Raw genomic sequence first — 10,588 nt, 5'->3', positions numbered from 1 at the left:
AACAAGCAAGTCACAAAGGCACATGGTTCTTAGTGGATCTTGGAGGTCACACCCTGAGCACATTACTGGGTAAACTTGTGGATCCTATTCAAGTTGTAAAACAGAGTTTGAGACATATGTATTCAGTACAAGACATAAAGGCCACAAATACAGAGATAAGGGGGTAGTTCCCAGGTTAGACTGCTGGTCTAATATGCTGGAAGCCCAGAATATGATTTACAGCACTACTGCACAGAAGAGTATTTTGCTCAGGGATGAGTGAATAATAGTGGTAATTACTTCAAAGTTTCCTTAGCTTTCTTTACCTCACTCCTGTTTAAGCTTCCATTCACATTGCCAGCTGCCTACTATGTGCTTGATGAGAATAGATGCCAGGGATGTAAATGTGTGGCTTGTGCCTCTGACTCTGAACCTTTAACCTCTCTGTACTTAATGATTTCTGATTGGATTCCCTAAGAGGGTCATGCTTGAGTCTCGCTTCTGTTCAGGCCACAGTACTTGAAGCGGCCTTGTCTCCATAGCCATGGTTACTGATTGACAGGTTCCTTATTATCTGAGAGTCCGGAGCTAACAGGAAGTTCTAGTGCCAGGTACCATCCAGAGGAATGTTGACTTTGGCACAGTTGCTGTCACACAACCCAGTCCCCACCCTCTACCTACATTGCTGCCTGGCAATCAGAGATCCTGGCTACAGGCTCTTGCTGGGATCTTCCCCATCCTCAAAGAGGCTCCCTCCTCTGCCACATCCTTGTATTCTCTTCAGAGGCCCTGCCAAACCGTCCATGGAGCTGAGCCTGAACACTTCTTGCAGCCCTGTCTCACTGCTTTCCCTCTGTCTAGATGCCAATGCTGTTGATAACTTTTGAAATAAACCCTTTGTTCCCCAGTAATCCAGCCCAGAGGCCTCTTGAGTACCCTCTCCCATGCAGAGTCCAATGCCAGCGCTCTGGTTCACACTGAATGGTCCAGTATTCTTCTCAGTCTTCATGAGACTGGTAGTGATTACATTAAGATAAACATAAGAGCAAGAGCTGAGATATTACCAAAGACATAGGTCACGTTGCCACGGGGGTGATTGCTTTGTTTTGTGTTTGTGGGAATGGGCTCTTGTAGCCCAAGCTGGCCTTGAACTTGCTCTATTGTAGCTCAGGATGACCTTGAGTTCTTGCTGGTCCTCCCATCACTTCCCAAATGCTAAGATTTTAGGTATCAGTCACAATGTAGCGTGTTGTTTATTGGGCTTTGGCTGTTCGTAGTAATGTAAGCGTTTGGAAGGGCTGGGTTAGGTACAAAACTACACAGGCAGATTGCCAAACAGTGGTTGTTGTCAACAAAGGAAGCAAAATCCCTCAGAACCAAGGGGAGGTATTGCTGTGCATGCCTCAGAGTGACCCACTGAGCAGACGGAAACTGGGGCTATAGATTCTCTCCTCACCCGAACCACTCCCCACCCCCTGACACCAAGCACAGATTTAGGAATCTATTCTGACTACCCAGAGCATAAGAACAGTGTGTGCCAAGGAATCTTTAAAATATAGTGTACGGGGAAATCGCTAAGGAACAGCAAGCGTTATCTACCAGAATCATTAGTATAAATTAAAAAAAGAAACACAACCTTAGCACACTTGTCCTGTGTGCAACACATGTACTGACACACTCCATACACGTTCCACAGTTCCTTTGGATAGAGAAGTAGAAGGTCCTGAAGATGAGAAATGAAAGAAATAAAAAAGAGGGAAACAATAGGTGGAAGGGGAAGCATAAATTAGGAACGTGAGTGACATGGTGGAACCTCTTCTTCCTCTACGTCCCTGATCAGCTCTGCCAGAGCCCATTTCAGGCTCTGACCTTTCACAGGCTTCCAGAGAGCATAAAGTCTGTGAAATGCAAAGGCCCTTCACAAGATATCTCGCCCAAAGAATGGACAAGAAAAAGAGGTCATCAGGAGCAAGTGAGGTCCTGCAACTACATTTCCCAGAGATCCTTGGGTCGGTTTTTTAACTAAGCATAGGTGGGCGGAGCAACTTGGACAGCCACTTAAGACACTTTCCTAGCAGACCAGGGAAGTGGATCTCTCAGCTTGCTTCCTGGTCCTCTTGGTTTCAGTTCTGGTAGCTGCTGGTAAGTGGGGGCTGCCTAACAGACTTGGAAATCGGGATTTCTTCCTCTCCTAGGAGGAAGACCGGGAGAGAACAGCACAATCCAGACCTGAATTTCCTGTCCCAAGGTTGTTTAGAAAGTTTGGGTGGCACATACTTTGAACCCAAGCTATTAATACTTTGTAGTACACAGGTGATTCTGAGGGATGTTTTGTGTAAGTAGGTGACAGCCACACCACATTCTTTGAGACTTAGAGTCATTTAGTTCCTTTAAGACTGTTTCCTTATCAGTCACAGATGAACTAGTAATGGTGTTTACTTAAAGGGTTTGTGAGGGTTCAGGAGGTGCATTAACAGCTTAGGAAACCCTCAATGGATTCCCTCTGGGTTACTTTTAACAATGACTCTACTTTATTCCCAAAGGAATTCTTGGAGGAAGTTTTGTCCTGCTTGAAGTATATAATGTATAGGGTCTTAAGGAGCTGTCAGAAACACCAGAAAATCGAGTACTTCCTGTGACTTCAGACTGAGATGTTACCTCAGAATGTAGTCTATAGGATTACACAGCAGTGTGGTGCCAGCTTATGCCTAGAGTCCTCAGAGCTAATGGCCATGGACCCCATTATCATGAACTCTATCTGTTCTGTACTGTGGTCATAATGTCAACCGCATTGCTTGTCTCTTTTCTGATAACAGTTCTGCCCTTTCTCCAATCCCAGTTTGACTGCCTCAGACTTAAGGCAACTGACTTCCCCCTGCTTTAAAAAAAAAAAGAAAAGAAAAGAAAAACAAAAACAAAAGCAAGCAAATAAAAAAACAGACAACTACCAACTCTACCAACTTTTATTTTATTTTTTAAGCTACCTGCCAAAGACTAACTGTGTGGTATTACCATTCTCACCCATGGCCCCTATTTCTCTTTCCCTTTGCTAACCCTGTTACATTGTTTGCCTAGTAGGATCCCCTGCCTTTGCCTGGCTGCTGAAAACCTCGAAGTCTTGGATGCTGCATAGGTTTTCTGTAATCCAATGTTCGTGCTCTTTACATATGGCCAAGCCAACAAGTCTAGTGTCTTCCACCCAATTAATCAAAAAGATTGCTTAGGGGTCACCCAAAGAGTTGAATTGTGTGGGCTTCAGGAACAGAAATGAAAGAGAAAAGGAATTAGGGAGAAAAAAACCTACACATACAAGATTATAAGCAGTTCATTAGCTCTCTATAAGGTCAATGAGTATCAGTAATAGTACAATAAATAGAGAGGCCCCTCAATAGTGTATCCTGCTTCTAGTCTGACAGTATGGCAGTAACATATCATAGGCATCCATTCTCCTTCTGGATTGATCTCTATTTTTCCTAGGTTGGCTTCATGTTCACAATTCCACTGGCAAAGACTAAGGAGTTCTCTTACTAAAACAATTAAAAATCAGTGTTTTATATGAATAAAGCAGAGGTTCTAAAGACATAGAATTTAGAACAAGAAAAATTCTGCACAGCAACCTGTTCTTTGGGGGCTATATTCAAAAATGACAATTTGTGATTGGTATGCCATGTCATTTAGGGACAAATGATCTAACTATTGCATGTTGGTCATTTGACTAAATAAATATTCCTGTGATCTGGAGAAAGCAGCAAGATTTTTACAGGATAGTCAAGGCCCTCCAGAAGCCCCCCATTATGTGTATTTTAATCTAGTTTTTACAGTTCTGTGGAATGAACTTGAAACTGACCAAACTCAAATTCCCCCAAATCAGATGCTGGGACAAAGTTACACATCCGAGTGAACTAAGGAAGTGCTGGGACGTGTGTGTGTGTGTGTGTGTGTGTGTGTGTGTGTGCGCGCGCGCGCGCACGCGCACGCGCACGCGCACGCGTGCACAGCCCTACCTGTATAGATTATAAATCACAAGTTTACCACACAAAGCAAGGAAGCTAACTTTCAAGGCTTTGTACCAACAAGTCAACAAGTCCTTGGTCCAGAGCTGTGCTGGAAGGACATTTACTTGACAGTTATTTATGTAGCCTTTACCAAAAGAAGCAAGAGACCCCCAGAAGCCATTGCAGAGTCCTCCAAATAGCCTATGGAGTGTAAGGCTTTATATGTAAGCATAAAGGCTGTGACTCAGGCATGGTAGGAATGGTAAAAAAGAATCGACAGGCCTAAGTGGATTACTGACAGGATTCTCCCAAGTTCGCTTTGGTCTTGATCCTCTCCTCTCCTGTGCCCGCTTGTGCATGGGTGCACGAGCATGCCATGTCCTCCATTCTTCAGGGCATGTGGTAGAGAGGAGTGTGTCTAAAGGGTTTCATGTGAGTCATGGTGTATTTTGCACTGTACTCAGTTTTATTATCATCTTCATTGTGTCTTTCTGTCTTTTAGTAAATGCCTTTACACACTGAGCCATCCCACCAGCCCGTAGTGTATTTTCTTCAGTGTATCTTGGTCTTTGTAGGTAAGGCACACAATCCAACTCTTCCTGGGCTCTACCTGTCCTTATTTTATTACATATATTTCTGCCTCATGTAGCAATAAAGATTAGTTAATGTATATATGTATATGTAGGTACAATCTAGATTAGGGATTTACTTCTTTCTATGGTTGGGTACAAAATGAATAGCTCAAATGTCGAAGGCTGAACCACAGATGCTGGTGCTGTTGGGTAGTGATTTAGCTGTGAGTGCGCTCACCTCATGAATGGATTGAGTTCACAGCTCAGTGGGTTCTTAGGAAGTAGGGCCTGGTGGGATCAAGTGCATCACTGGTATGTGCCATTCTAGGACGCATCTTGTCACTGGCTTCTTCCTCTTTGTCTCTACTTCCTGACTATCATGAAGTGATGGTTTTGCCTCGCCATGGCTGCTACCATAATACTTCTGTCTCGACACAGACCCACAGAAATGGAGCCAGCTCATCATAGACCGATGCCTCTGAAACTATGATCCAAATAGAGCTGCCCTCCCTCAGGTATTTTGTTTAATATATGTGTTGCTTTCTAATCAACAGAAAGTAACTAAGCACCACTACAGAGCCTTAGGTGACTTCGGACTGGATAACTGCAGTGTTTGCAGTTCACACAATAAACAATAGACGAAAGCCAGAGACTGCCTGTGAGAAGATGCCCAGCCAATCTGTGAGGGCTGTCTACCTTGTCTGATCAAAGACAGTCTTTGTACTTTGCAGGGACAGTATTACACAGATTTTCACGAGCCATGGCCCCACTGGAACCACTGACTTGGTAGAAATTTACACTGTCCACCCTATGAATGTTGTCAGCTCACTTCAGCTATTGCGAAAGCAGATATTCCTACATCGACTTTCTAATGGTCCCTCAGATCTTCCCAGCTCTGATCAATTCTCAGTCTAGCTTTATGATCGAGTTACATCTATCTATAAGACGAATTGGCTTGTTTAGGAACCATGATGTTTACTCCTTTCTACTTTTTCCCTATATGGTAAGGATACAAAATAGTTCACTGCGTCTCAGCACGCTGCCCTCTCAACTTCTTGGCTTTCCTTTTCATTTGCCTCTCCACGGCCTGGTAAAGAGGAAGCACTTCACCAGGATAGCTCAGAGTTGTTTCACACGATCTTCACATGCCTGTTGACATTCTAATTCAGTGAAATGCTAACAGAATAACAATCATGGACAGTGTGCCCTCTTGGAACTTTGTAGACAGAGTTCCATTATTTTACCTTTGCATGTTTCTGTGGAACCATCTGTTGCCAGGCTGATAGCACCTTCCTTAGGAGAACTACTTAATTCTCTGCCAGATGCTTGAGTAACTCTTCTTGATTTTAGATTTCAATGATTTAAACAGATAGATTCACATGCCATGTAAGTAGAATTCAATTTTTTCTGGAATGTTATCTCTCTTGTTCTTCTGGTAGGATTTCTGCAAAATTTTCACACACACACACACACACACACACACACACACACACACACACACACACACCTACCTTACACCTTATACCTTAAATTCTTTTTCTATTCTGACTTTGTACTTTTCATATTAGAAACTTTGGTTGATTTGTTTGCCTGTCAGCATTTTACTGACTTTGACATGGTTTTATCTTTTATTAGCCTTGACCATAACCGTCAATCTGTCCTTCTACATACTTAATATGTTACTGTGTATTGCATTCTATTTATAGACAACTGCTCATCTCAATTAACGTAATGCCCTGCATTACTTTAGTAATTAGTTTATGTTTGAAATCTTCCATTGCACAAAGCACATTCTTCAGTTATCTTATCTGTCACCTCTTTGAGACTATTTATGCCACTCTGGGCTCTGTCCCTATAAAGAACTTCTAGTAATTTTTCCTCATTCGTTCTTTTTAGTGTGCCTGTGATAGCTCATCTCTTAGTGACAGTCCCCTGGTACATTTTCATTCTTTGTTTTCACTTTATAAGCATAGCATTATCTCTATCACTAATTTCTTCCTTGAATCCAGCTTGACTAGCAAAATGTCCAATTGGAATTTGAGTTTATTTCAGGAGAGGTGAGAGAATCAAATAGGACAGGAGACTCTTTGGTGGCATGTCTTCACATGGAAGTTATCACTCTCGTTCTCTGGTGACATCCACAGTGAGACTGTCATTTTCTTTTCCTGCCCCTCGTCCCCTGTTGTACTTGTTACCTCAAGGAAGGCCACTGAACACACCATTTTCCATGTGTAGTCTATATTTAGGTAGTAACTAGGGATGTGGAACATGGTTCACTCCTCCTTGCTGTTCCCATAGCAACTAATGATCTGGGTTGTTGCTTCTGGACCCTATACTTACAAGAACATCCAGGTACTTCTGGAAGTCTAAAAGTAGAAACTACCCTGGTGCTCCTATCCCTAACATTCTCCTTACTATAGGCTTCCCTGTGTAGCTCAGCTATTCACTTTTCAATGTAGTCTTCTCTCCATGGTTGTGATGTTCTGTGAACCCTCATAATCTATGATAATGTTATATTTAGCATTTTACATTTACTAGGGGTTTGTATTCTATGACAAGTATGGGACAGTCAGGAAAATTCGTGGGAGCTGGTTTTCTTCTTCCATATTCCAAGTTATGGGGATCAAATTCAGGTTGTCAAACTTGGAGTCAAGTGCCCTACTCTCTCTAAGCCATCCTCCCAGCCTGTCTTGTCTTTCATTTTTAAACAGTCCTCCCTAGGGTTTGTACCAGGAAGAAGAAACATTCTAATATTTTTGAATGAAAGACAACAATTTACTTTGAACTTAGATATGTATTAAACTGCTTTCTAAGAAGTCTCAGTGGATCTAAGCATGGTCCCCAGCCTCATCTAAGTCCTGTCTGTACTGATGGTCAGCCTGAAGGAAGGCTCCATCCTTGCATCGCGTCTCTGTGAGCCTGCATGTGAAGCCAACAGTATTTTCCTTCATCTCCTTCTATACCAACTACTCTGCAAGCACCCACAGGATTTTACCTTGGGCTCTGTCATTCTCAATATACAATTGAAATATATTTAGTCACAGAATACCCAGCATGCCTTTCTTACAACATATAGCTAGTATTGAGCCCCTAGCCAAAACACTGACTTCATTGTAAGGAGTCTACGGCTATTAACTCTAAACTCCAACTCAAAAGTTAATTTTCAAACAAAAACCAAATGCTGACTGATGCTTCTGCCAGTATTTCTGTTATTTTACTGCACTGCCTGGAATTTGGTTCCCAGTGTTCATTGTAGTCTCATCCTCTGTGGATCGTTACTGTTTCACCCTTCTCCCCCAGTCCTGTTAGGTAGTTGGTCATCCATAAACCACAGCTCATTTTGTTCTCTTCTACATAGACTCAAATACCAAGACACCAGAGGCCAGGAACATCTAACTCAATTCCCTTTGCTCTCTCTAAGTCTTAGATATTTAATCCTTACGTAAATGGTACCATGACAACTGTGTACTAAATTACATAATTCTCCTGATTCTATAAGCAACTGTTCAGAAGCCTATTTTAATGGGTTCTAATTGGAATCGTTTTGTTCCTTGTCCTTGCCTGCCTTTTTACTTTGTACCTGTACTGAGTATACCCAGGGAAGAAGGCAGAGCACACCACATCTAAGCAATGTATTATCAGGATCACCACTTGACCTGTATTTCAAACAAATGAGAAAACATCCATCCCAGGTCACTTAGATTATTTAACACTTGTTTAAGTGTTATGAATATTGACTGTAGTCAGTTCATATAGTAACAAAATAAATATAGATACTTGTAAGCATTGTCTATATTTATATATTGAAAATGAGATTTAACCATAGTTATCCCACTCCAGTAAATTCACAAGCAAACATGGTAATGTTTGTTTTGGATTGTTTTCCTTGCCTTAGGAAACCATGGACATTGAAGCATACTTTGAAAGAATTGGTTATCAGAGTTCCAGGAACAAACTGGACTTGGAAGAATTAACTGAAATTCTTCAACACCAGATACGGGCTATTCCCTTTGAAAACTTGAACATCCATTGCGGGGAATCCATGGAGCTGAATTTAGAAGTCATCTTTGATCAAGTTGTGAGGAAGAAGCGTGGTGGATGGTGTCTCCAGGTTAATCATCTGCTGTACTGGGCTCTGACCAAAATGGGCTTTGAAGCCACAATGTTGGGAGGGTATGTCTTTAACACTCCAGCCAATAAGTACAGCAGTGGCATGATTCACTTACTAGTGCAGGTGACCCTCAGTGGAAAGGACTACATTGTTGATGCTGGGTTTGGACGTTCCTACCAGATGTGGGAGCCTCTGGAATTAACATCAGGGAAGGATCAGCCTCAGGTGCCTGCCGTCTTTCGTTTGACAGAAGAGAATGGAACCTGGTACTTGGACCAAATCAGAAGAGAGCAGTATGTTCCAAACCAAGAGTTTGTTAACTCAGACCTCCTTGAAAAGAACAAATATCGAAAAATCTATTCCTTTACTCTTGAGCCCCGCACTATTGAGGATTTTGAGTCCATTAATACCTATCTTCAGACATCGCCAGCATCCTTGTTTACAAGTAAATCATTTTGTTCCTTGCAGACCCTAGAAGGGGTTCACTGTTTGGTTGGCTCCACCCTCACTTATAGGAGATTCAGTTATAAGGACAATATAGATCTTGTAGAGTTTAAGAGTCTGACTGAGGAAGAAATAGAAGACGTACTGAAAACTATATTTGGGGTTTCTTTAGAGAGAAAGCTTGTGCCTAAACATGGTGATCGATTTTTTACCATTTAGAATATGCAGTTTTGGTGTCCTTCCATGTACTTGGACTTTATGTTAAAATGTTCAAACTGGTGACAAGGACATACTTCTGACCATGTTGACGTATGAGAGCAAAAACCCACCATTGGCTTACAGCCAAATTTATACAGAATTTGTGCTAATAGTTAAGTAAAAGGAATAGTGTGAAAAGCATTCCCATTCAATTCAACCAGCATGTATCCGATATCTAATTTTTATGAGGTATTGCCTGTACAATTTAAGATTTGGATTTAGCAAAGAAGAATAAGAAGTAATCTTCAATATATCACTTACACCAATACCTAAGAATATTGATTAGGACCCAAAAGGACCAGTCAGTCACACAGCTAATTATTTCTTTCTGTGCTGTTTTTATATCTACTTCTTTTTTATGCTATTTTTCTTACTGTGGGAACAAATACCAGTTGAGAAACTTGAGATTCTTGATTTTAAAAATGTATGTCTAAAATAATTAATATAAATTATTATATATATACATATATATAACTTATTTTCAAAGAGGTATATTAAAACATTTTGACTATATGTGAATGAAAGGTTTTGTCCAGAGGTATTAAGATGTAATGGGGTTGGTTATTCTGCAAAGGAGTCTTATGCTTCTTTTACCTCTCTATCATGCTGATTGATGTCACTGCAGACTTTACTAGGTTTATAACCACATAGAAGACACATATCTAGGCATTTTTAGAGATGTTCAATGCAAGTTGGAAGACCCAATTGATGAAGGACTGTGGGTGGCACCATGCCCCCACATTTAGGTCGTGGACTGAATTCTTCTCTGATTATGGCACAGTGTGACCAGCTGTTTTGAGGTCTCACCTCTACATCTATCACTGAGCCCCTCAACTGTGAGCTGAAGTATATATGGGTAGTACTCATTTTATCTGTGACAAATCAGCCACAAGTTTAGGCGTGTGTGTGTGTGTGTGTGTGTGTGTGTGTGTGTGTGTGTGAGAGAGAGAGAGAGAGAGAGAGAGAAGAGAGAGAGAGAGAGAGAGAGATCTACAGTAAATAATAAATATCTGTTAGAAAATATTCATAGGAGGAGATATGGAGGCAAAGTATGGAGTAAATTCTGAAGGAAAGGCCATTCAGAGTCTGCCCTGTCGATGCCTGTACCAACAAGGCACTGAGATCCGGGCGCAAGCCTGCGGGATTAAAAAACACACATATTCAGGTCATTTGTATCATAAGAATGCCAAATCTGTAGCTTTATTCACCAAATATATACCCCAAGTTCA

General features: G+C 41.4%; 1 protein-coding gene across 5 annotated transcripts in view; it reads left to right on the top strand.

The window, feature by feature from the left end:
• Window positions 1-9,872, top strand: part of Nat2 (N-acetyltransferase 2) — a 30,318-nt gene extending 20,446 nt beyond the window's left edge. For 2 of the 5 annotated variants that reach the window (XM_006253008.4, XM_063275038.1), the window contains exon 2: window positions 8,442-9,872. In XM_006253008.4, the coding sequence (XP_006253070.1) occupies window positions 8,448-9,320 (873 nt within the window). In that variant the 5' untranslated portion in view covers window positions 8,442-8,447 and the 3' untranslated portion in view covers window positions 9,321-9,872. 5 annotated transcript variants of the gene reach the window in all.
• The last annotated feature ends 716 nt before the right edge of the window (window positions 9,873-10,588 follow it).

This window comes from Rattus norvegicus, chromosome 16 (genome assembly GCF_036323735.1).
Source record: "Rattus norvegicus strain BN/NHsdMcwi chromosome 16, GRCr8, whole genome shotgun sequence".
In the NCBI taxonomy this organism is placed as follows: Eukaryota; Metazoa; Chordata; class Mammalia; order Rodentia; family Muridae; genus Rattus; species Rattus norvegicus.
Note: the sequence above shows the minus strand (reverse complement) of the source record. Positions and strands in the feature narration are given on the sequence as shown.